General features: G+C 50.1%; 1 protein-coding gene across 7 annotated transcripts in view; it reads left to right on the forward strand.

Annotated features, from left to right (window-relative positions):
- Window positions 1-26,958, forward strand: part of GATA4 (GATA binding protein 4) — a 73,405-nt gene that overhangs the window by 21,178 nt on the left and 25,269 nt on the right. The window contains exons 1-2 of one of the 7 annotated variants that reach the window (XR_005056155.2): window positions 4,842-5,820; window positions 9,139-10,205. Coding sequence is in view for 5 of the 7 variants with exons in the window: in XM_036998911.2 (XP_036854806.1) it covers window positions 9,590-10,205 (616 nt within the window). In the remaining 2 variants the exon portion in view is untranslated. Of the gene's footprint in view, window positions 1-4,841; window positions 5,821-9,138; window positions 10,206-10,725; window positions 10,744-26,958 lie in introns of those variants that run through there. The other 6 variants (XM_036998913.2, XM_036998909.2, XM_036998910.2 and 3 more) reach the window with 6 other exon arrangements.

Raw genomic sequence — 26,958 nt, forward strand, 5'->3', positions numbered from 1 at the left:
TGTATGGCCCTGCCCCCGAGCCTGGAGAGACGGTGCCCCTGGCGTCCTTTATCTGTCCCTGGCCTCCCTCGCCAATGCCGCTGTCTCAGCGCCTAGCGGGGCTCCCTAGCTGAACTCAACTTCTAAAATACTGACTGCGCGCCCGGAAATCCCTTCTTCCTGCAGGCTCCAGAGTCCAGGGACTCCTCGGTTTCCTTAGGGGGAGCCTAGATTTGAGCGAGAGATTTGTAGGCAGCCCGGGGGCGGTGGGGAGGGGGAGTGGGTGCTGAGCCTCGCAGATAAACCTCCCCGGCGACCCAAACTGTGACCCTGTCTCTCCTTGTCTGGCCTGGTCTACTGTGTCCTACGCTGAGAAATGGTGGCGACTCTGGGCACCAATGTGTTCCATTCTCCCAACTCCAGCAACCCAGAGCGATGCTATTAGCAATCTCTTTTGCAATTTTAATCATTCAACAAACATTTACTGAGCATCTACTGTGTGCCAGCCATGGTCGTTGCCTCACAGAGCTTAGGGTGTGTGTGGTGAGGAGCGTGTATAACCCGCACCAGATAAACGAATTATAAACTCTAGGGGACGTAAAGCCTATGAATAAAGCAAATTAACATTTTATATATTCCAAGAGCATTGATCGTTTTCTTGCTGTGTGGACTGGGCGCTGGCAGTGCTGAAAGTGCTAAAGTCCCTGACAGGGAGGACCCACAGGTGGGGCCCAGGTCACCAAGGGAGAGATGCCAGAGGTGGCACCTTCGGCCCCTGAAGACTAGGGCCCCGCTAGGTAGCTGAGAGAGCCTGCAGGCCCGGAGCGGATCTCCCGGAGCCTGGGCAGTGGGGGCCCGAAGCCCCGGCTTACTGCCGTTTTTCCGAGGGTTTTGGGTGAGGAGGGGGGCGGAGAGCGGGGCTGCGAGGGGGCAGAGGGGCGCACGCGCGGCACAGAGCGCCGAGGGCTCGGCGCTGCGACCTGCTGGCGGCAGTGCCCGGACGTGCGGGCGCCGAGACCGGGTTTCAGTTCTGGCCTGGGCCGCCCCGGGATCTGAGGAGCGCCTTCCCATTTAAAAGGCCTCTGGCATCCCTCCCAAAGTTAATGAGAATGTGGAGACTCGTTTTCGCTTTTCCTTCCTTCCGTTAGGAAACAGTAACTTTATTTTCAATTGGTTTTCATTTTCAAATGTCAGACGTATCCTCATTAAAGGAAATTTAGAAATGTTTGAAAGGCAAAACCAGGGTTTTGAAAAGCATTTCATTATAAAAGCGCGATATTAAATACAATGGATAAAAAGGCTGAGGAATTTGCGACCTGTTGCCCAGCGCACCGTGTTTGTCACCTTGGGCCAGTGTCTTAGCCTCTCTGGGTCTCCACGCTGCTTTTTGTATGAAGACAGTCACACCTCTTCCGTCCCCCAGCGCGGCGAGGTAGTTTCCTCGAGAAAACAAACAAACAACAAAAAAAAAACAAAACCGAATTTGAGAGTGTCCTGCGATCTGGAAATGACTATAAAATATGTGCCAAAGCTCTGGTCTCAGGGCTGGAAGCCTCAGTAGAGGTCTGTGTGCCGGATCATGGCTTCCCTTTGCAACACCGAATAGTATTTTGAAAAGAAGGACTTTTAAAAAGGGTTGTCTTCTGTCCTCCCGCCTGATGGCACGAAGCTGGCCATCGCCTGCTGGAGCCCAGAGCTCAGTTCCTGGTGGCAGCCCCCGCCAGCCTCCGCCGCCCCACCCCGGACCTGGTGTCCCAGGCACCGGATTCATGGAGGGAGACAAGGTCTGCGTAGCCTTGCAGCTCAATTCGTTCTTCATTTTTCCATCAGCCGGGACCTTCCCAGCTCCGCTCCTCGATTCTCAGTGCTCCGCCCGCGGGTGGTGGTGGTGGTGGTGCAGGGTGCCCGGCGAGCCCCTAGAGTGAGGGCTGACGGTGGCAGAGGAAGGAGGAGCCTTGCCTGGGGCACCCAGGCCCCGCGGGGAATTGGAGGACCGAGAGGGGACGGGAGCCGGGTTACTTTCCGCGCGGGTCGCTTTGCATGCCTGCTCTGTAGCCCTTGTGCACAAGTGGGCAGAGAAGCGTCTACATCTCGGAGGAATTCGTTCCACAGGATGAGGGGTGACTTCTGTAGGCCCCTCTCTGGTTCTCTCTCTCTGAGGGTGTTTTGTTGATTTTAAGATTTTGGGGGATCCTGTACGGCGGCCGCAGAGGCCAATTTCTGCAGGGTGCCCACCGGCCTTACCAGCCAGAACTTGAGATTGTGACGCCTACTTGAAGCAAGCCCACTCGGGTCCTGCCAGGAAATCCGCGCGGGGAGACCCTCACTGGTGTCACTGTGAATTCCATTGTCCACTATTTATTACCCCCATCCCCCCAAGGGAACTAGAGTTCAAATTCCTCTGTACAGTATGTACAGTATGTACAGCCTGCTATTGCGTCCTACGAGGCTATGGACTCCCTCAAGTCCCAGAGGTCTTCACGGAGCTAGGAAACACAACTTATTCTTGTCTCCTGGAGAGTTTTTCTTTCTTTCTTTCTTTTTTTGGTATGCTATATGAGAAGTGCATCTAAGCAATTCTTATGTGCCTAAAATCTAACAACTTGACTTCATTTGTCCCAGGCCCTTAGTAAAAGGACGTGAAAGATTTTCACAGTATTAGTATTTCCCTGTAGATTATGGGAAAGAAAAGCGGAAAGAGGACGTGAGCGGGGTTGGGCCACCATCCCAGCACAGCCCAGGGACATCTCCTTAAAAATAGCCAGGACCCAGAGCCTCAGAGTACCCCCTCCCAGCGCCCCCTCCCCCCGCGGCCTCCCGAGCGTGGGAGAAGCCTGGGAACCTAGCGGCAGCCGGTAAACCTCCTCCAGCCGGCGGCCAGCGAGGCCTTGAAATGCTCCCCGCTCCTGGCAACGCAGCTGCCCGGTCGACTGCTGCCTCGCCAAAGGGAGGGAGGAGACGCGCAAAAAAAGGAGGGAGGCAGCGAGGGAAGATGAAATGCCCCGAAAGAGAAGGCCGCCCGCCAACCTCCCTCTAGACCGTCCTTGAGCTGAGCCCTCTGGGAAGAAAGTTGGGGCTCTGGCCCCAAGAAAAATGTCACAGGAAACAGACGCAAATTTCTCTGTCCTAAGCGCCTTCCTAGAAGCAACGAATCTTTCACGGGCACCCAGGCCTCAGCCCACCTGCAGAGCGCCAGGGGGGGGATGCGGGTAAATGCCCCCTTGGGTACCTGGCCAGGAGCGGCCCCCCTACGAATCCGGGGTTCCCCGGAAGCAATAGCTTAGAAAGAGCGGGCTGTTCCAACCGGTCTCACAACAGCCACAAAGAGTAGAGCCTGTTATTGCCCCACCTTTGTACGAAGGAAGAGACTGAAGTTCCAGGAGGCTGGGGGTAGGCAAAGTGGGGGGCGGAGGCTCATCGCCCAGCACCCAGCTAAGGGAACCTCGATACACGGGCTCTTGCGTCCACGCCCATCCCGCACTGCCAGAAGAAGCCGCGTGGAAGCGGCCTGTGTTCTTGACTTTGGGGAGGCCGCTCAGATCGCCGCTCCACCAGGGGCCAAGCCCCACGTCCCTGGCTTGTTGCTAAGAAAATCCACTGCCGGGGCCCCAGGCTCAGCCTTTTCACCCTCTGAGGGTGGCGCGCGGGAGGCATTTTGAGCCCTCGGGCAACACAGCCACAGCCCCCCACGGAGCTGCAGGCAGGCCTGGGTAGCTTCCAGACTTTCCACTCTACAGAAGGCCCTCGGAGGCTCCTGACGCAAGGCCTTTGGCTTTGTGCCCCTCTGGCTCACCCCAATGGGGATAGCACCCATTTCAGGCAGGGCAAGGGGCGCGGGCCCTCCCCCGCGGCTTCTGAAAGGGCGCGGGTCGGAGCGTCCTGTGCAAACCGCTTTTCCCCAGCTCCAGCCTCGCAGATCTCCAGGACCCGCTCCCTCTGAAGTTCCCAGGCCTGGGATGTGCCGCCCCAAATTCTGCAGAGGCGCTGGCGAGGAGCTGGAGAAGCTGGCGAAGGGTCGTAAGCACTCTGGCTCTCAGTTTCCGGGGCGCCACGGGACCCAGACGGGCGGCAGCCCGGGGTGCGGCGTCGATGCGTCCAGCCTGCACGCAGACCTGCGCGGCTCAGCGGGCGCCTCAGTCTCCTCTTCTCCTCTCGGGCCCCTCTACACCTCAGCACCTTTGGCTCAGGAAAGAGAATTCCCCGCGCAGCCGCGCTCAGTCCTTCCTCCGGGATTTTCCTGAGAATCCCCACGAGTTGGCTACGGTCCCTCTGGGGGTTTCCTCCCAATCGGCCCCGCGTCCTAGCCTCGTCCTCAGCTCTCGGGTTGCCCTCGCGCAGGCCGGGAATCCACGGACTGCAGAAGCGGTGTCGCCCCTACCCTTCCTTCGGGGAAGCAAAGGTTTCATGCAGGGTGGTATCCCGCCCCCCTGCCGACCCCTCTAATCTGGTGTTGAGAAACCTGCGAAGGACAACCCAGGTCTTTAAAAAAAAAAAATTTAACCGAAAGCGTGAGAGCCACCGGCCGGCTGTTATCTGGGGCTGAAGGCTGCGGTAATCGATGGGTTATTTTTACGCGGTAATAGGGCCCTGTGATTGCTCTATTAACCTTTAGACCTGTCTGAGGGACTCTCCGTCTCGCAGCCCAGCTGTGCTGGGGCCTCTAGGCACTGACGCCGACTCCAAACTTAGGCCTGCACCCTCCCCGCCCCGGCTCCGGGGGGGGTGGCTGAGGCTGCTGGCGGGCCCTCTCAGCAGAGAAGCCCCGCGGGACGGCAGAGCTCCCCAAGCCCCCGCCTCCTCCCTTAGATTGGCACAGCGGCGCCGCAGGCTGCAGGGAAAATGGAAAGTTCTGAAGGGAGGAGGCCGCAGGAGATGGGCAGTGTCGCCAGGAAGGGGTGCACGTTTTGCAGGACACATAGAACTCAGGGCTGGAGCGGGAGTCTTGCCGACTCCTGGGCTGCCGAGAAGGCGAGAGGTGGGCTTCCTTCTCTGCGCCCTGAATTGAGGGAGTCAATCCCAGGCTGGGTAGCTCTCGCACCTACCCGGAGTCCCGGGCCGGAGGACACCCACTGCCCACTACCGCCCGGAGACCTGCAGCCAGCCGGCACGCCTGGTAACCGAGCGCCCACAGCTGACCGGGGGTCGCGCCCCAGAGGTCACCTTCCTATCAGCCCCGCCCCTAGCCCACTGCGTCCTGGCTGCGGCTGGACCGGGACCGCCAGGAGGCAGGGGGAGGGGCGGGAGGTGGAGAGCGGGGCTCATTAACAGCGCTGACCCGGAGCAAAACTGCAAGCCGAACCGACCTCAGTCAGGGCACTGGGTGAAGTCTCGCGCCCCGGCGGTAGCACTTTGGCATTTTTCGAGATCCCTGAGCCTGGACTTTGCCTGCTGGGGGAGCTTTTTGAACAGCCCCGCACCCGGCGCCCAGCGGCGGTGCAGCCTCTGCGGCGCACTCCCGCCCCCGCCCTTGCACGTGACTCCCACCGGCCAGTCAGCGCCGGCGAGCGGGAGCGCAGGGGCGAGGGGACCCGCGCCGCGGGCTGGGGGACTCGGAGGCGGCCGGCACAGTGGCCGCGAGCAGCCCAGCTCCTGGGACGCCCAGGCGAGCGCTCGCCGGCCCTCCAGGAAGCTCTAGCCCCGGCAGGTACGGCGTTTAATTTCCCTCCCGCACTTCCCCGCCATTCGCGGCACTCAGAGCCCCCCCGCGCCGGTGTGCTTGGAGCGGAGAGGCAACTAGTGGGCGCAGAGGACACACTGCCAGCTCCCCGTTCCCCTAGACTGGCCAGAGCCCGCTCTGCTGTCTTACAACAAAAAGAGCCCGACCTACTTCACTAAATCAAAGTAAGTTGTGGGGGGAAAGCGGCGAGGGATATTCGAAGTGCTTTTGGATTCTTTCCGAGTGAACTTGAACGTTTGCGTCCCCGCCGCCGCGTGCAGATTCTCCAGCCCTGTGTGTGCCCCGCGGGCTGGGGCCTGGGTGGCGAGGACGGCCGGGCGCAATCACCCTGGCCACGGACCCGGCGCAGGCCGCACTCGGAGCCCCTCGGCGGGACCCAGACTGAGGAGTGTCGCGCGCCGGCGGCTCCAGGGACCCAGAGGGGACGCCTGCCGAGCGCCCGGGCTTTTCCTGCCCGCCCGGCCGGCATCTGGCCGTCCCGGCTGGATCCCAGGAGTTAGCCGCCCCTCGCGCCGCCAACAACCCCCGCCGCGCACACAGCTTCGGGGCGAAACCAGCCGAGGGCCTGCGCCCGGGCGGAGAGCGGTGACGTCCCCCGGTTGGCCAGTCCTCGACATGATGTCGCGTGGCTTCGGACAGGGGGTCACGCAGGGGAGTAGGCGCAGGCGGTGAACCGCCACCAGATTGGGAGAATGGAGGTGTTTGGGGTGCGGGAAGAGGGTGGAGAGGGTTCCACGGTCGTGGGAGTCGGCCAGCGCAGCCCGCGCTGCCGGGAAGGTTGGGGAAGCGCCTCGGGGAAGTATTTCCTGTGTTTCTCAGAAAAGGAACCGGCAGCCCAGAGCAGGTTTCAGGCTTTGAAGGAAAGTTTCACTCGGGGGCCGGAGGATGTCCTCCACCCCCCTGGGACGCCACGTCCCCGGCAGGGGGCCGCTGCAGTGCTGCGGGCTAGTGTGTGCGACCGTGCGGGACAGTTTTCTGCGCAGCCGGGAGCGAAGGGGCGCCAGAGCCCAAAGAGCAGGAGCAACCTGTAAACAGACGAGCACGTCAGGGGGTTTGCGGTCCTTCTTACAAACAGATCGGAAAGGGCTGTGGGCGAAATTAGCATTTCTTGCCTGGCCCTTGAATTTGAGGTGAGCTGTGAGGAGTGATCTAGAGGAGAGAGAAAACCCGGGCGCGGGCCTGGGCCCCCACGGCGAGGCCAGACCTCTCTTGCTGCTCCCAGAAGGTCGGTCGGTTCTCGGACGCCCCAACCTGGGCTCAATTACAGAAACTAGCAAGAGTCGTTTTAAGGGAATAGTCCCTTTGTTTTTCCAGAAATGTATTGAGGGTTACTTTCTCCACCTTCTATTGCTTAGTAATCCAACTCCGAGGTAATGTGTCAGCCATTTAAAAAGGCAGAGAATGTAATGAAAGCAAATGTTCGATTTATGGAATTTCTAACATTTGCATTTTAAGCTTGTGAGTTAGCATCTATGTATATTGGAAGTTGGATCACAAAATTATAAATTTTCCTTTCCTACATTATTTGAAAAAAACCCCTATGACATGTTTCAGAACTGCAGAAGTTGGGCATTACAGAAAATAAGATAAAATAGGTAAACGATTTGGCTTTAAAATTCAATACAGAACATTTTGTTTAGATAAGCCTATGTATTTAATTATTTGAAGCCCAGAGATTCCTATGAGGTATTAATTTTTTGCCTTCATTTTGAAAGGGGTAAAGTTGGTGATCTCAGGTCAAATTTTTTGTATCCACTGTCTAACCAAACTTTTTACTGGAAGAAGAAGTCACTCAGCCAATACTTTGTTTTACAGTTTTGAAAGCAAATAATAAACCATTTAGGAGTTTAACATGTCACTGTATAATACAGTGCTATTAATTCCATTATTATTATTAGTGATATTGCAAAAATAGTTAAAAGCATTATATAGTGTACATTAGAGATTCCAGTTTCAGTTTTCTTACAATAATAAAGATGACCATTTATTACAGTACATCTGAGGTACTTTCTTATGAGGTTCTTATGGTACATTAGATATCTTATGGTATTATGATAATAATGGCCAACAATTATATGGAACTTTGTTCCTGTTACAACAGTTTTCTAAGACCCTGTTGTGCTTTACACATTAATTTATAAACCTCTGAATCCTCACGATGATTCACTGCAAGATAGATACCTTTAATATATTTGCATGTTTGCAAATGAGGAAACTGAGGCACAGAGAGCTTAAGTAGTATGTCTAAAGTCATTCAGTAAGTTAGCAGAGTCTGGATTTACTATACAGTTAAGTTAAAATATTTTGTAAGTCTACTATTGCAAAGGAAAAGAAACCGCTGTTAGTTGTAGCCGCTGCTGCTTAAGGAGAAAAGCAGGAGTGTAGTGGACAGCTTCAAACTTCTGGAGCCCTGCAGATCTCCTCCCCCACCCCCTTTAACTGTACTTTGATCTTAGACGAGTTTCAAAACTTTCCAATGCTTCAGTTCCCTCTTCTGTAAAATGAGAGACATTCTTAGCAGAGTCGTGGAGAAAAGGACCCAGCACCCAGCAGGTGCTTCAGAACAAGGAGTTCTTGTTTTATCAGAAAAAATTGCTTGGTAAAATCAAAACATGGGATACAAGGATATAATCAAGTCCTCCAAACTGTTCTTTCCTCCAAGCAGTCTTATCGGTGTTGATTCCTTGGGTGGGCCAGTGAGTCTTACAGAGAAACCCATTCACTGAAGTGGACTAGTGCAGTGAATAGTTCTGGGAAGTGACCCTGTACTTTCCTCACTTTTCTGGTCTTAATATTCAATCTGCAAAATCTTTAAAATATTCATATTTGTAATAAACGTATATCTTGTCTGCTTTGACATTCACATGGTATAGTGTATGGATAAGAGGTTTCACTTTTTACTGAGATTTAGCAGACACTGTGTTCATTTATAAACATTTAGACTCTACCTCTAGTTTTTTCCTTAAAGATAGCAAACAAAAATTTCCTAGGTTGCTGGTTTTTATGAAGTTCATCACTGTCTTCGGGCAATCTCAGGTTCTTTCATGGCCAGGGCCTCTTAGGGACAGGTGGGGGAGCAGAGATGACCGAGATCTCTTCAGTCCCAGGCACCCTGCAGAAACCTGAAACTCTTGGACTTATAAAATACTGTGCCAAGAATATGCTTGAAAAATAAAAATTAAAGCCCTTCCTGACAAGCAGTACAAAAAAGAAAAAAGGCCTAGATCACAACCAATAATTACCCGTGCAATTAACTGGGAAGCCCCACATCTCTAAGACGTTCTTCCAAGGATTCTCTCGGGCATCCGGACCCCACGCTCTCTGCAAAATAGGCTACAACTTCGCGATGGAACCGCACGGCCTCCAAAGCTGGGTCCCTAGAGTGTCGAATTCGTTTGTAACGTGGTAAAAGCAGCCAAGTTTGGGGAAAGGGCGCTCTGAGGCTCCGGATGAACTTCTCTCCCTTTCTGTCTTTCCTTTAGGGCTGCGGCTGCAGCGAGGAGAGGAGCCAGCCCGGCGCTCGGCTTGGGAGCCAGACCGCCGGAGCCTTGCGGGCGTCCTGAGTACCGTGCACAGCCTCTGCCCGGCGGGCCCCGAAGGCCCGACCCGCTCTGCCCCGCGTCGCCGCCCCCCAGGCACTCGGGACCTCCAGGCCCAGGGGTGGACTCGGCCCCTCCTCCGCCACCTCCGGGAAGAACCAAAATTTCAATTTGGGATTTTCCTGAGTAAACAAGAGCCTAGAGTCTTTTGCCCAATGCTGGATTTAATACGTATATGTTTTTGAGGGATTTGGTTTTTTTTTTCCTTTGATTTTTGATCTTTTTTTGTGACAACCCCTCACCTGTACATTATTATTATTATTATTTTCTCTCCCTCGTTGCATCTTGGCCCGCGACTGAGAGAGGACGCAGGAGCCGAGAGCTCGCGGGGGCGATGTACCAGAGCCTGGCCATGGCCGCCAACCACGGCCCGCCTCCCGGGGCCTACGAGGCGGGCGGCCCCGGCGCCTTCATGCACAGCGCGGGCGCCGCGCCCTCGCCCGTCTACGTGCCCACGCCGCGGGTGCCTTCGTCCGTGCTGGGCCTGTCCTACCTCCAGGGCGGAGGCGGCGGCGCTGCGTCCGGAGCCACCGCGGGCGGCAGCTCCGGGGCGGCCCCATCGGGGGCCGGGCCGGGGACCCAGCAGGGCAGCCCCGGCTGGAGCCAGGCGGGAGCCGAGGGGGCCGCCTACACCCCGCCGCCCGTGTCTCCGCGCTTCTCCTTCCCGGGAACCTCCGGGTCCCTGGCGGCCGCCGCCGCCGCCGCGGCGGCCCGGGAGGCTGCGGCCTATAGCGGCGGCGGCGGGGCGGCGGGCGCGGGCCTGGCGGGCCGCGAGCAGTACGGGCGCGCCGGCTTCGCGGGCTCCTACTCCAGCCCCTACCCGGCCTACATGGCCGACGTGGGCGCATCCTGGGCCGCGGCAGCTGCCGCCTCGGCCGGTCCCTTCGACAGCCCGGTCCTGCACAGCCTGCCCGGCCGGGCCAACCCCGCAGCCCGACACCCCAATCTCGGTGAGTACTGAGCGCGCGCGTACCGGGCATGTTGGGGACGGAACAGAGGTGGTCTGGAGCCCTGCTGGGACCATTTAATCTCCACCAGTATATGTGGGGCGGGTGTGGGGGTGCGTGTTTCCAGGGCAAGCAAACTGGAAGACTAGGTGGCGGCGCGGGGCGGTGGTGGCGGTGAAGGGCACATCCCCGAGGAGCCCCGATTCTATGTGAGCGCGGGCCTGACCTCCAGATTCCGTTCAGAAAGAGAGAGGACTGCGGGGTGGCAGGATCTGAGTGTCCCCCGCGCAACCCAGACGTCGGCCAATCAGCCGCGCTGTCACCCGTGGGTAGGTGACCGCGGAAGCCTCCGATTTTGGTGGTCGGCGCTGGGATCGCTGGGTTTCTGCTCCCACCTCCTCCCTACCGTCCCCCAGAGTCCTCCCCCGGGAACTGATTGCGTTGACCTGGACCCAAGACCTGGGCCATTTGGCGGCCCTGTTGGAGGATCCGTCAGGGTGGCCGGTGATTTTCCTGCCTGGGACTTCACGCCGTGAACTAGGTGGGGACCGGCATGGTAATGGGTTGAAACACTGGGGCCGGCACCGTGCGGGTGCTTCGGGCCAGCGCGTGTTGTCGCGTGGGGCTGGTCGGCCCGAGCAGATGTGCCCAGTGTGCGTAGAGAGCACAGGCCTGGTCAGCGCACGGGAACACGGGAAGCCCAGGAAGCCCAGAGGGGCTTTCTTATTACGTCCAACTGCAGTGGAGTCTTTGCCGCAGCATCCACGCGGTGAGCCTCCCCTTGTCCCGAGGACTGCGGCTCGAAGTTACTGTTGTAATGGGCGCGGTGTGATTATATCCCAGAGCGACAGCTCGGCAAGGACGGCAAACGCGCGCCCCCTGCCCCGGTTTGCAGATGAACAGAATGAAGTCTGGCAAAGGGACTCCGCCCTCTGCCTGGGAGAGAAAGGGAAGTGGCACCCACTAGGTCGAAATACAAATGACCTTTAGTCTTGTGGAATTTCAGGAAGGAACGGGGATCGGGTTCGGGAAGGAGATGGTTTTGTGTGAGGGAGGGGAAGGCCAGACTTGAGAAACAAAGTTAACATTTATTGACTACCTACTAAGTGCTAAATCCTTTAGCATTTGTTCTCACTTTGAAGAGTAGAGCCTGCCTCTCCCAGATTTCCAGTCCTGGGCTGGCTCCGAGAAGGGCTGGGGCTTTGAAGAGCTTTTTAAATTATCCTTGGACCCTGGGGGAGCCAGGGAAGGTTCCCAGGGGGGTCCAGCCAATACACATCGCAGGTAAACTGATTAACCGTGGAAACGGCGCCGCAGCTGCTTCTGTGGCTCCTAGTTTCCCCCTCCCCCTCCCAGGGGAGCCAGACGGCACCCCCCCAGGGGAGGAGGGCCCCGGCTCCAGAGCGTTTGGGGAGGGCCTGGGAGAGATAGCGCGCGTGCGGCATCTCCATACAATGCTGCTCGCGGTGGGCGCGTTGAGGGTGGGGGTGGGGCGCTGCATTCTTAGAGCTCTTGACTTACCTGTAGAACTGCTGTTTGAAAATGGGGAGGAAGGTCCTCATACTACCACTTTTTTTAATTTGGAGGCGGGGAGGTTGCTTTGAAACCCTATAAAATACATATATAGAAATGAGTGCACGTAGAGTATGTAGGTCCTGAAAGGTAACCCACGCCCTGCAGGAGGTTGCTAAGGTAAAGACTGTTTCCCAAATCACAGTGTCAACAAATGGCAAGCTGCCCTCCTTGCCAGGCAGTGTGGCCTGGCTTCCTGGTGCTCTGTGCCCCATCACACTAATCAGGAAGTCCCACCTGAAGCAGCCCTGGGGGCTGGCCTAGCGGTTGGACTTTCTCTTCTGCACATAGCCAAGTGTTTTCTACTGTCAGGTCACAAACAGCTTCCTGTTGGCTTTGTGAGAGAACACAGGGCATATTGAACCTCTGGTATTGTCCTCTTCCGCAGCATGCTCTGCGGGTTGCACTTAGGTGTAAAAGCAGTGCATGTAAATGTGCATTTGATGCGTTCCTCCCATCACATGGACCCTCTTGTAAATGCCTGGAGCCCTATTCGGCACCAGCGCTGGCATCCTAGCCGATGCTGAGTGAAAGCAGGACTGTGGTAGGTGATCACTGCCCTCCGTGATGTGCTGGGAGAGAGCGCACGTGCTGTGTGGCCTGGCCCCAAAGGCCTGAAGATGGCAGTGCTGTGTGGCGGGGATGACTAGACGCAGTTCCAGGCACTCCTGTGACCTTGGGCAAGCTGCTTACCTGTCTCCTCTGTCAGTAAAATGGGAGAGTTGTAATTACTGTAAGAAGTGTCTTAAGTTTAAAAACAGGTAATATTTGTTATAAAAAAGTGCTTGGCTTTGGCCCCTCATAAATGATGGCTGTTTTATTGCACAGTCAGCCACTGTGTCGTAAAGGGACCTATTTGTCTGATTTGCTCAGGACTGAGGGGTTTCCCAGGACTTGGGATTTTTAGTGCCAAAGCTAGGACAGTTTCCAACAAATGGGGTTGGTTTGTCGCCCTAAACAATCATGAAAATGGGCAGATGACCCAGCAGCAGGCCACAGTAATGAGCTGGGAGCAAGGGAAAGAATACAGATGTGGTTGTTCCCTCTGCCTAAGAATCTGGAAGTCTTCACCTAAGTGGTGCCGCCTGCATTTGGTCTTGAAGGGTGAGTAGGAGATTGCCAGTTCAAGCTCCTGCCACTTAAAAAAAAAAAAGAGAAAGGAAAGTTATGACCTCATTTACCATCACACTGTATGGTACCATGGAATGACCCAACACAGCTTGGCTTTTGTTTAAACAGTCTGTATAGCGCCATAGATAAAACCACACAGGCTAACTCACCCTTCCCTCAGAAACTATTTTTACCTTCAGTGAGAAGAAATGAAAGAACACCTTTATTTCTTGAGGAAGTATTAACTGCCTTAGTTTTAACAAGAGTTAATATCTTCCCAGAGTTCTTACATTAGTTATTGGAATAAGACAAAAATCAAAATAATAGAAGCTACCAAGGGCTAGGGTAAAGCTCTGCACTTTGACTGGAAGGAGTTATTCTGTTGACTGCGAAGTGTATGAACTTAAATCCATTCCAAGTTCAGCATGAGCCATGACCCTGAAACAAGTGTGGAGATCTTTAATTAGGCTGTATTAATGGAATTATGTGACCTTACTGAGGGCAGGTACAGAGTCTTACTCATATTTAAGTGCCTGGCACATGCTGGGCACCTAGCAAATATTTGAGTAGAGATCTAGAGGCAGTTGCTGCAGTGCCCTGCCCAGGTCAGCCCACACTTGGTGGCTGCTGAAGAGGCCAGCTGGAGAGCCCCAGGCAGCAAGGAGCAGGGTGAGAGAGGGTTCTGGAAACCTTGGGAATCCATTGCACCATTTGGGTCAGAGAAGTCACAGGGTGGCTAAGAGAGGGGAGAGCAGCTGTGTACATTTATCTAAAAGGCAAAATCTGTGGCCTTCTGACTATGTGTTGATCCAGGTGAGCAGATACTAGGTTTGAAAAGAACAGTTTCTCATCCATGATGGTAGTTGTTGAAATGGGAGATGGAATATGGCTTGTCTTAATAATAAACTCCTGGGCATTGAAATTGCTTAAGGAGAGACAGGGTTGCCACCTGCCAGTGGAGCTGTGCAGGGACTTCTGCATTTCAAGGGCTAGAGTCCATGTCTGTGTGCAGGTGAAATAGCGGTAGCAGGATGGTACAGTGTTCTCCTGGAGAACCCAATCATCATGGTTACACAGGCTTATCAGTTCGTCACAACTCAGGAAAATGTACTATTAAAAGGGGAGTATTTTATTCTATGTACGTTATGCCACAATAAAGTTGATTTTTACACCGATTAACACCTGTAAATAATTAAGGCTGAAAAGGAGACAGTGGAAATCATGAGTGAATATGCCTTGAAGGAAATAGTGTCATGGTAGACATTACTGGAAAAGCTATGAAAACATATTTTATTAAGGAATAATCATTCTTTTGTGTAATAGAGAAGCAATTATGCTTTCAAAGGATCTCGAAAAGTTTGCATCATTCAAGGGGTCAATTAAAAAAATAACACAGTGAAATACATGCATATCACTCAGTGTCAGGCAAATGGTTTATTTAAAAGCTTTGCCTCGTTCACAGTGGTCTAAGAGTTTGCTTATAGTATAGGACAGTGGAAAATGTTGAAGTGTTTTCTGAATCTTTTTGGAACTGCTTATCAATTAAGCCAGTTGCTTTCAGAGCCAGTTCATTTATATAGGGAACTTGGTGAGATCAACTCTTAAGTAGCTTGTTTGGTTGGAGAATGCTTTGTCAGGCTTTGAGAAAACCAAAGTTGTTTAACTTTCCGGTTTCCACCCTGAGCGGGTCACTCAGAGCTGCTCTGTGGTGCTTAGGTTGAGAACCAATTGAATGGGGAAGGTGTGGGGGGGTGGTCAGGGGTGTGTCACTGCTTCTAGTGAGATCTGTCACCTGCCCAATTGTGTCCCATCAAAAGGTCAGGCCACATTTGCTAGGCACTTTCTAAGCACTCAGGTGGAGTGATGCACAGGAGACAGTTTTAGATAACACTTTCTTCTGTATCCCTCCCCATTTTTTTTTTTTTACTTAAATGAGCTAAGAAAACAAACACACTCTGAGGTGTGGGGAAACAGGAACTCTGATACCTGTGGGTGGGAGTGTAAATTGGTACAACCCTTACAGAGAGCCCTTGGTGATATCTGATAAATTACAAAGTTGATACCCTTGACCCAGAAATTTAACTTCTAGGAATTTATTCTACAAATATACCAGCATATATTAGTTACAGCACTGTCTGTAATAACCTTGGAAATACCCTAAATGCACATTATCAGAGAACTGTTCGCATACATAAGGTACATAGAAACAAGATGTTATCATGTAGGCATCAAGAAATTAGGAAATTCATTATGTAACGGCATGGAGTCCTCTCCAAGTGCAGGATTTACAAGATATTATAAATGCTGTGTGGAGAGCAGGCTATTTGTGTAAAAACAGAAGAAAAGATGATATACATTTGAAAATATTTATCTCTGGAAATATTCACAAGGAATTTGTAAAATTGATTGCCCATTGGAGGATAACTAGATAGATGAAAGATGGGACTGGGAAAAGGTCTTTTACCATCTATGCCTTGGAACTTTTGAATTTTTTAACCATCTTAACAATTTTTAAAATTGAAGTATTGTTGATATACAATTGTATATTGGTTTCAAATGCATGACACAGTGGTTCAACAGTTACCCATATTATTAAATCCTTATCACCACTAATGCGGTTACTGCCTATCAACATAGGAAGATATTACAGAATCATTGACCAATATTCTCCATGCTGTCCTAACAGCCCTGTGACTAACTTACATTGTGATTGTGAATTATTGTGCCCTGTTATTCCCCTCTTTCTCCCTACCCACTCACAACAATCCCTCCCCCTTGGTAACCACAAGTCACTTCTCAGTGTCTATGAGTCTACTGCTGTCTTGTTCATTCTGTTTTGCTTTGTTTTTATATTCCACAAATAACTGAAATCATACGGTATTTGTCTTTCTCTACCTGGCTTATTTCATTCAGCATAATACCCTCTAGATCCGACCATTTTGTTGCAAATAGCAAGATTTCATTTTTATGACCGAATAATATTCCATTGTGTATATGTACCACATCTTTAGCCATTCATCTATTGATGGACACTTAGGTTGCTTCCATATCTTGGCTATTGTAAATAATGCAGCGATAAACATAGGGGTACATATATCTTTTGAATCAGGGATTTTGTTTTCTTTGGGTAAATTCTTAGAAGTGGAATTACTGGATCAAATGGTACTTCAATTTTTAGTTTTTTGAGGAAGCTCCATACTGCTTTCTACAGCAGTTGGACCAATTTACATTCCCACCAGCAGTGTGGGAGGGCTCCCATTTCTCCACATCCTCACCAACATTTGCTACTTCTTGTCTTTTGGATGCTGGCCATCCTAACTGGTGTGAGGTGAGATCTCATTGTGGTTTCGATTTGCATTTCCCTGATGACTAGTAGTATGGATTATCTTTTCATGTGCCTGTTGGCCATTTGTATTTCTTCTTTGGAGAAATATCTGTTTAGGTACTCTGCCCATTTTTTAACTGGGTTATTTGTTTTTTGGGGCATTGAGGCTCATATTAACCATTTTTTAATAGTCATTTCTGTGGTTCCTTATTAATCCATTAAATGAAAAGAAAATACATCTCACAAGGAGGTTAAAGTTAAGTTTTATTTATCTTAACCATTTTTAAGTGCACAGTTGAATTAAGTATATTCAGGTTGTCATTAAACAGATTTTCAGAACTTTTTGTCTTGCAAAACTAAAACTCTGCACCTATTAAACAACTCCCCATTTCCCTCTCCCCCTGGTTATACTGCCCTGTACTTTGTCTTTATGAATTTGACTGTACTCTTAGATAACTCATTTAAGTAGAGTCATAACAGTATCTGTCTTTTTGTGACTAGCTCATGTCACTCAGCATAACACTCTCAAGGTTCATCCATGTTGTAGCATGTGATTTGATTTCTGTCCTTAATGTTGAATAATATTTCATTATATGCACATACCATATCTTGTTTATTCATCCATCCATTATGGACACTTGAGTTTCCAACAACTTGTCTTGTGAATAATACTGCTGTGAGCATGGGTGTGCAAATGAAACCTTTTGAATTTTGAACCATGTGAATATATTACTGATTTTAAAAAACATTTAACTGATGTCGTATTTAAAGAAACAGTATTCATAAATTAACTGCCTGCAAGTCCACCACTTTTTTAACAAAAACAAAACAAAACAGTGTTCTGTATTTAGGTTTATGGATGCACAGTAAAAGTACTTTAAAATATAAGCTGTTGTTTATTGAACTTGGCTTTTGGTTTTTGCATCTCCAACAGGAGATTGCTTTACTGAGGGGACAAAAGTCCTTATCCCACTCTCAAAAATGTCTACTAGTAGCAGTTTCAGTTGGCAGCTGTCCAGAAGCCCCCATCCCCACCCCAGCTTGGCTTCCTAAGATGCCCCTGGTAGACACAGCCCCAGGTGACCTTCTCAGGTGTGAGCAATTCTCCCTTGGGGTATATTGGAGCTACAACCGGAAAACCACTATCTAGGGCTGTGAAGCGATGGTGTTAGAAAAACTACCTTCCTCCAGGGCAAGGTAAATCTTTTAACCAAATCTTTTCAGCCTGTCCTTTTAGAATGGTTGAGTTGCCAGAATTTAGAGCTGGAGCCAGTTGCAAATATTGCTGCTGCTTTTGCATAAGAAAGAGGAAGGACACTGGCTTTTTCTTTGCCTGGGCTCCTGAGGAGGGCAATTCTTGCAGGTGTGGGATGCTGCTGCTTTAAGAACTTGGAGGGGCCTTTTTAACATCTGAAAGTCCCTGGTGGGTTGTTTCCTTGTAAGGTGCAGGTGATAGCTCCTCAGGATTTGGGAATGGGTATCACTCTGTTATACTGACCAACTATGGTCCATGGACACAGTCTCAGTAACACACTCCATGAGGAAATAAACATTTTATTAGCTATCTTCGGAGCTACTGCTTTGTCTCCTTCAAAAGAAGGTAGGGAAGATAATTCGGGTAGAGTTAGCATGGGAATAACGTCTTATCTGTTTTAATTTGTACAAAATAAATTTACAGTTTTGGGTACATTAATGTTTGGAAACTAGCTAACAACTTTTTAGGAATAGTAGCCTCTCTCTTGCCCCATATGTATATACACCTGTATTTCATACCATATGAATGCAAATGGTGCATTGAATCTTTTATCAAGGTTTAATGAGAAAGTTAGGTGACAGGGACTTTTAAGTCCTTCTGAGAGGTAGGTATTATGATCTCCTTGCAGGAGAGGAAAGTGATGTTTGGAAAGATTAAGTAATCTGTCCACGTTCCCACTGGTAGTAAACAGCAGGTCTGATTTAGAACCCAGGTGAGTCCCACTTCAGGGTCATGCTTTCCCCCCATTTACCACACTTTGCATCTGCCAAGTTTGAGATGAGGGAGTTACCCCTTTAGGAACAGAAGGACTCAGCTAACCTTTGCGGGATCCTATTACTTGGCTCTCCGTCTGCTCCCTCTCCCCAGTGTAGTTTCTCTCCTGTGTTTTCCTGCTTCCGACCAATGGCTCTTCAGGTGCATTGTCTTACCGGGGAACCTACCATCTCCTTATTCTGCAGAACTTGCAGTTGGGGGTGTAGTGTTAGGAACCCCTGCCTTGCACAGATGCCCCTTTCAGCCTCCTGACTCCTATTAGATAAAAAAAAAAAAACTGTTCAGTCAATTGAGCTGGAGAATTAGAGCAAGTTTTCCCAGAATTTAGACCCTTCCGACTAGAAGGGGACCTTACCTTACTCTGGGGGACCATTGGCTGCACAAGATAGCCAAAGCACATGGCTTTCTAAAAAATCCCTTTCCTAAAAGAAAACTAGAATCATCTCTGTATTCTGTTTTCTCTGAAGTTTCAAAATGTATCTGTGGTAGGAGCAGAGAAGGGGTGGGGGTGGGAGGGGAGAAAAGCACAGCAATTATGTTTTTAATGGAGATGAGACTAGGGACATGGATCAAGACTGTGAACAAAGCCCCGTGCCGGAAGAGCCCCTGGAACTGGTGGAACACAGAAGCCATCAGTGGAAGCTCTCTTGTTTCTGGCAGGGGGCCTGTGGTTTTATCTATTGCTGCTCTGTAATCAGAATTGAGGCAGGATATTCAAGCCTCTTATCTGAATGAAGGGAATTTGGTTTTCTGGCCTTCCGCATTTTGTAGGAGTCCCAAAATTGACTTCATGTCTTTAAATATCTTTTTCCCCCCCAAAGAGGAATCTAATCCAGATAGGTAAGGCATTCTATAAGTTTAAAGTCACTGAAAAGCCTCTCTCCGCAAGTGTAACATGAGGCTTTCACTGTGTGCTGAATAGTCACAGATATACTTTACTTTGGACGATGAGAGAGCAAGGATTTACCACCAGAATTTGGTGGGAAATTTTAAGGATTATTTAATAAACCACAGGCTTCAGGACTCCCCAACAGGAGATCCAGTCTGGCTTCTTCAAGTTGATTTTGGTCCTTAAATTATTTTTTCTTTTCCCTCCCAGTTTAAATCTCCATTTCTACTTCTAGAAATCCAGTCAAACTTTATCACCTTCATTCAGAATTGATCGATAGCAACTGGTGAGCAGGTTAATTATAATCGCAGAATAAACGCTGAAGTCTCAAAGTTCACCACTTTTGCAATGTTTCCAAACCCCTCGGGGACCCATGCCAAGAGACTCTCCTTGCGACCCATGCGGAGCAGGTGTGGGAGTTTGAACCAGGGGCAGACAATCGGATCTGATTCAAGACAACTCAATTGGGTTTCTTATCTGCAGCTTTTCCTATCTTATGATGTCTGTCATTTCAGATAAAAAAACGTTCAGTCAATTGAGCTGGGAAGTGGCAAGTTACATTTTGTTCTGATAAAACTTTTCTAGTGGTTGTTTTATCAGATTGAGTTGAAATTGTATGTGTTTCTGTCAAGGTCTGCAATGACCTTTGCAGATATTTTATCAGGTATTAGGTGGGGAAACCTTTTTTTTTCTTCTTTCTTCGACCTAGCAAAGAATGCCTGACTTCCAAGATCATAAATCAAACCAGGTAAAGAGAGGCAATAATACAAGTTACCCCTCAAAATTGAGTAGGCGGGGGGAAAACAAACAACAAATAAAACCTTTCCCTAGCAGGTAGAGAGAACTTAACTTGACCCTAAATAAAGAATGTGGTTCTCACGGAGTGCGCACTTAATAGGAAAATACCACTTATTTGAAAAAGAAAATGTTTCCAGGACAAAGGAGGCATCAGAAAAACAAACAGTATTTTTTATTTTTTAAATAGCATCAGTAAAACTTAATTACTGTTTTGCTAAACTTGCTATATGTTTAGTATGGAAAAGTGAAAAACTCCTATAAACCAAGGGCACAAATAGTTGGTAATCTTACCATCCAAAGATAACTGCTGTTAGGCATTAATCCTTGACTTTTTAATTACCATACTTATACAGGCATGTGTATATCTATATATTTAAACAGTCATAAAAGTTACTGTTTAGTTATTTCAATGCTGAAGAAAGTTTTTGTAGGATCAGTGACCCAGACTGGCTCCTGAAGACGGATCCCTTCAACAGAGCAAAATGGGAAATTCACTCAAAAAGAACTGCCGATAATAAACAGCCAATCAAATGGGAGCGTTGTGTGTAAAAAGTTTTTCAATCTTACCATATTCAATGTATGACCAGTTTAAAGTTAGAGCATATTTGTAAGTTCACCACCAGTGGTGGTGGAAGCGAGGTGACCAGTTGCAGATGTTGATTTGCCAGGTGCGCATCTGCTGGGAAGTGTGAGCAGCCGCTTTCAGCCCTCTTTTTAGAAGGGGAGACAGGCTGAGGGGCACACCCAAGGTCCCTGGACCCTGTCGGCTGCTCTCATCTTCCTGCTGTGTGACTTGCCTCTCTCAGCTTGAGCATCTGCATTTGTAAGGTTAAGAAATCAGGTCTGCAGCAGAAATGGTGAGAAGGGCTCCTCTGGGCCCTTGGGTTGTTTAAAATCCAGGGTCTCAGGCATCCCGGGATGACAGTTCCTGGCTGCGGTGTCCCGCCTCATACCGAAGCTGCCGTGGTGACCTGGAGCCTCCTGAGCTTGCCTGGCGTCCAGCGTGAACTCGTGCCCTTTCTGTGAAGTGGGTTCCCATGGCTACCTGCCTCCTCTTAGGCAAGAGTATTTGTGATATTGTGGGTTTAATGGGCTAATTTTATTTTTTCTTACATGGAATAAAATACTTAACTACTTAAATGTAGAAGCAACTTCGGGGAACTGTGCATTCAGTGACCTCAGAACTGTCTCCATTTATTGTCCCTTTGGTTTTACTTTTCTGTTGGTCCTTAACCCATTCAGGGTCTGAGGCCGAGGCGATCATAGAGGGTGGGGCTCCATTACAAACCCCCAGAACTGGCTCACACTGGCTTCATCAGTCAACCAGCCAACAAATACGTTTTTCTGTGCTCCCGGCAAGCGGGGCACTTAAGCTTTGTAGATCAGAAAATGAGCTGGGTGGTCTCTGCATCCCAGCAGTTTACAGAGGGCTTGGCTAATCTGATGCAGCCAGGGGCCCACCTCTGTCATCTCACCCTCATCTAGTACTGTCTCTAAAGGCGAGATAGGTGCAAGGAGTGTCCTTGAGTAGGAAAGATAGCCCCTGTGCCAGGATCCCTCTGATTTCAATGAGCAATTACTCTTTAATATTATTAAATATCCAGTCAGGGTTCAAATTTCCCATTTATCTTATTTTCTTTAACAGTTCGTATCAGCATCTAAATAAGGTCCATATATCCTCTCTCTTGAAAAGTCTCTTAAGTTTCTTTTAACCGACAGGTTCCTTTTTCACTCTGCTTTTCCTTGAGATACATTTGCTACAGAAACTAGGCCCTTCCCGTGGAGTTTCCCACAGCGTGGATTTTGTTGATTGCATTCCTTTCAGGACATTAGCCTGTTCTTCCTTCTCCTGTTTTCTATATAAACCTGTGATTGGAAAAATAAGCTTGTTCACATTCAGCAGTCAATGGTGGTCACTGCCTAGATCCATTATTTCTTTAGGAATCGTGAATGGTGACATTCTAATGTTCTCATCCTTCTTTAGTTATTAGCTTGAATACATCTATAATGATAAAAAAATTACAGTTTACCAAACATTTGATTACACAGAGATCTAGTTTGTATAGGAAAGGCGGGTAAATGCTGCTTTTTCACTTCACTTTTCAGGGTTCAAAATAATGAATTTGTTTCCTAGCATCCTTCAAAGATTACCAGTGAAATGAACTTTTTTTTAGTAGCTTAAGAACTCATGAATTTAAACATTAATGATGTATTTTAGTCCATGAAATTATTGTCCTAGTTGATGCTCAGATAGTGTCACCTTTGCCAGTGGGAACTTGCTCAAATTGGCTCCTGCATGCTTTTGATGAAACCTGTGTTTGATCATTTCCTGCTTTCCATACTACAGTATGTTCCAAGCTTTACTTATGCATTTTCTCCTCCCAGATCTGGATTTGGCCATTTCTTCAATAAGCCCTGGCACCTTTTAGTGAGGAATGGCATTTGGACCCCATTCTTAGGGCTCTGCAAGTTGTGCTTTCTGCGACTGGGTTAGTCATTCAATAGAGCAGATTGGGGACCCACCAAAGATAAGATAAAATGCATCGTATGTTGATACCAAATACTTCCAGTTCAAGTTTAGGACTAAAAAGCTTTGACTTCCCAATATGCGTCTTTTTTTTTTTTAACTGTGGTAAAATACACGCAACATAAAATTCACCATTTAACCGTTTGTAAGTGTACAGATCGTCACACCCGTCCATCTACAGAACTTTTTCATCTTCCCAAACTGACCCGCTGTCCCCATCGTCCTCTCTCCCCAGCCCCTGGCAACCACGGTTCTCCTTTCTAACTCTATGAATTTGGCTTCTCTAGTTATGTCACATACATGGAATCGTAGTGTTTGTCTTCTTGAGTCCAGATTATTTCACTCAGCATAAGGGTCTCCAGGCTCACCCATGTTGTGGCCTGTGTCACAAGGAAGAATTTCCTTCCTTTCAAAGGCTGAGTAGTATTCCATTGTGTGGACGTGCCACCTTTGATTTCACCATTCATCTGCTGATGGGCACTTGGGCTGCTCATGTCATCCAGCTATTGTGGGTAATGCTGCTGTTTGTACATGTGTGTACAATGCCCACTGGAGTCCCTGCCTTCAGTTCTTTTGAGTACATGCCCAGAAGTAGAATTGCTGGATCATACTGTAATTCCGTGTGGTTCTGAGGTGCCACCGTGCTGTTTTCCATGGCAGTTGCACCATTTTACATCTTGCATGCGCCTTTACATCTATAAATCTCTTCATCCACACTAAAAATCCCATTCTCAACAATCCCAACATAATTCCTCATTTGCTTCATTCCATAACATCTAGAGAGTCTCAGAAAAGCAATACCAACACTTTGCCTAACAACTGATTACTAAAACTAGTGTGTCTGCTCGTTCTGGCCATTGCCTGTTGACTCTGGGTTTACCACCAGGGTGTCTGGCCCTTGGCTTTGGGCTCTTCACCCACGTGAGCTGGGCTGCTCACAGCGGGCTCCCCTGCTCTTGCTTCTTGGTGCCGGGCTCTGTACCTGAGACGGCAGCCTCTGGCGTCGTGGATGTGACCCCTCGTGTCTCCCTGTCTGCAGCTCTCCAGCAGCCTGGCTCCCCTTTAGGCACAGGCAAGGTTGATGCAGTTCGAGCATTTAAAATCAGGCAGAACAGTTTGGGGCTTTATAAATAGAGGTCAAATATGGTTGAATCTGTAAACTGGGAATATGCAGAAGTGTGTGTGTTGTGTGAGAAAGAGAGAGAAGGATGGCTGGCTGGCATGGAGGCAGAAGGCAGATGGCCTGGTGAGAGGCTATTGGGGGCATTCTGAAGTCTGGAGAGTGAGCCAGGGAGACGGGCAAGGGAAAATCTCCAAGCCACACTGGCCAAGGAAGAGCACGGGTGAACACAGTGGGCTGTGTCTTTCCCTTGAGTCCCTACAACCTTATTGGAGGAGAGGTTGCTGTGGGAGGTGTGTGTAAGCCAAGCACCCTCACCTCCAGGCTGCCCAAGTTACACGGACTGGGGTGGGTCATCCTGAAGTTGCCCACCCAGAGTGGCATTTAAGTTTGCTTCATTTCTTTTGGGTTCGGAGCTGTTCTCCACGCTGTCCTCCTTCTGTGGCGCCCTCCTGCTGGTGTGGCCTATTAGCTGGTGATCTTCTGGGGAGGGTGGGTGTGAGGAAGATGGGACATGGGGTCTAGGCACGGGTCCTGGAGTTGTGGAGAGAGCCTGGGGTTCCTCCGTTTGGGCTTGGTGAGTCTTGGTCTCTGATGGGAAGGCCAGGATAACGAGCATGGGAGTCTGGCTTTGGACGAGGGGGCAGACTTCTGCTGTCCGCCCTGCAGGGGGGAGTGGGGAGGCTGGCGCCCCGGCACTCAGCAGGGGCTTCACGATGTTGGCCACTGTGCTCGGCGTCTTGGCAACCACCTGTTCTCTGGTGGTTTAATTTTTTCTTTGCACCCTGCTAATTCCATACTGGCTTTTAATGCAGACAACATTTATTTCTTGTTTTCACTCAGCTGATTGTGGAAGAACTGGAAGCAATCAAGAACCAAAGAATGCAGGTCCCTGGGCCTCTTAGTGGCAGGGAGGGTGCAGAAGGTGGGGCTCATCTGGGCGCAGGAAAGCTGGCGGGGGGCGGGGGGGTGTCCTCTCATTGCAGCCTCGGCGTCTCTGCAGGTGGCCCTGCCGGGTCTCAGGCAGAGTTCCCGAGAATCCTAGGTGGCCAGCGTTCTCACTGTCTTTTCTGGCCCTGCTATGCATTTATCTGGATTATTGTGCCACTGGACCACAAGTGTTTCCAGAACGAGAAGTAGACCTCATTCATTTAGGGGTCTGTGACACACTTACATGTTAAATTCTGAATAAACGCTCATTACTCAAAAAACCTAAGTCTAGAATTCATCATAAAGCATCTGGCCGCTTGGCTCTCATACTCGTACCTGCAGTCGGGCCCCGCGGAGGCATAGCCTGGGAGGGAGGACCGTGTACGAGGCGCCTGGAGGCAGAAGCCCTGGGATGAGCGGTTTCACAGGCTTGGGGGGTGGGCTGAGGTGGGCAAGGGGGTGACCGAGGGGCTCTGAGAATCATGCGGAGGCAGCCAGGCCCAGGGCAGAGGAGAGCCCAGGGAACTCCTACGGTGTTTGCAGAGGTAGGAGCACGGCAACAGGGCACCCAAGGGTGGGCCAACTTTCAAACGTGATGGGTCCAAGGCATGGGGCAGGGACATGCAGGTGGGATGTCCAGGGGACAGGTGGCCTGGGCTGGAGGCTGTGGGGTCAGCACTCTTTGAAGCCCTGAGGACTCGAGAGCCCCTGGTGGTGGGCAGGCTGCAGGACAGGAGCCCAGGTGAGCCGGCTGCAGACGGAGGGCGGCAAGGGGTGCCTGGGAGAGAGGAGCCGAGAACAGAGGCCGGAAAGACAGATGGCTAGGCAGCCTCCATGTTTTACCCTGCAAGCCCCCAGGCTCAGTTGCGGCGCCCTGAGGGTGCCCCCCGCCCCCTCCCCGGGCTTCCTGAGGCCCCCAGGGTCTTCACATGCTATCAGTGTTCTGGGAGACTTGTGGACTTTCCCTCCCCAGGTTTGTCCTTGCCCACCTACCAAGTGCCTAATTAGCACTGTTTTTCCCTCCTCGCTTCCAGTAGATTCCCGAGATCCTTCTTAGAGGGCCTCTGGAGGCACCTGGGAGTTTTGTGTGCAGGGGTAACCACCTCTCAACCTCAGCATAACAAATGGGCTCAGGAACTAAAAGGTTCTCTGTAGACACAAACTCCCCGTCAGACTGTTTAAAGGGTCTAAGTGCCTGTTGACTTGGGAGGCCGGTCTCTGCCTGCCCAAGTGCTTCACAGAAGTGACAAGACACTCTCCTTCGGGGAATGTTGATATTAAGTTTCCTGCCCTGTGTAAACACATCTCCAAGAAGGGCATTAATAAAGGGGACCCTCTTTCCAGGACAAAGCAGAAGTGGAAGGGGGGGTGGTGAAGGACGGTGGGGACAGCTGATGGGGGGAACCGGCTCAATGGACAGGCTAACCAGCTGGCCACCTGGAGGTACAGCCCATTAGCTTGACTTCTGCATGGCCGTCAGAACCTCGGCTTATGTTCTTTGTGGGGACCTCCATCTTCATACTGTTTAGCAGCTGACAGAAGAGAGGCAGTCTGTGGTTGAAGGGTGGGTCTGGAGTCAGACATCTGATTAAAAATTCTAGCTCTTCCTTTTACAATGTCCCCCAGTTTTCACGTTGATAAAACTGAATAGAAGCTACTTGATCGTGTCACTATAATGGGACATAATGTCATAAAGCATCATGCTGGACATGCAGTATCTTTAAATGTTAGCCATCAGTCAAACATGAATCAAATGTTTGCCGTTATTGTTAAAGGGGATTTATTTCAAATAGGACAAAAAAAACCCTGCTAATAAAGGGTTGGATTAAACAGGAGGCTGTTGGATCCAATAAGGGTTTGGCTTAGAATTTTTCCTCTTTCTCAGGATTAATCTACATTTAGGGTCATAGATTCCATACCCAGCATGATGTCTGTAATTCCTTCTGTGAGGGGGTCACATTTATGTAAACAGAGGCTGACTGGTGTTTAGACACCCGAAAAGCAGGGGATGAGTTGACTGCATGTAGATTTCTGCCAGGAAATCTGCCTCACCCATGGTGGCTGCTAGATTCTCAGTGGGTTTGGGGAAGGATGTGAAGAAGAAGAGAAATTGCTTATCGGTTTTTTTTGAAAATGCCCCAGTATGTACACCCTCCTGGACATCCCACGTGACTGGTCTTATGGGATGGACTCGGGATCCAGATTTCTTTCTGTCTCTGTCCTCACTGCTGGAGTGGTGTGGACCCTGTGTCCATCTTAGAGGAGGTGGTCAGGGCAACCTTGGAAACTGAATCATCCACGCAGGCTCTCCTGGGCTTCTGATTCCTTTGTAAAAGTGAATGAATTGGGACCAGATGCCTCTTACATCTACGGACCTTTCCAGCTTTGGACCACCTTTGTGAGTCAGTGAGGGTGAAGACTGGTGGGGACATTTTAATGACTCTACCAAAAATAGG

The sequence above is a fragment of the Manis javanica genome, chromosome 3, assembly GCF_040802235.1.
Source record: "Manis javanica isolate MJ-LG chromosome 3, MJ_LKY, whole genome shotgun sequence".
NCBI lineage: Eukaryota > Metazoa > Chordata > Mammalia > Pholidota > Manidae > Manis > Manis javanica.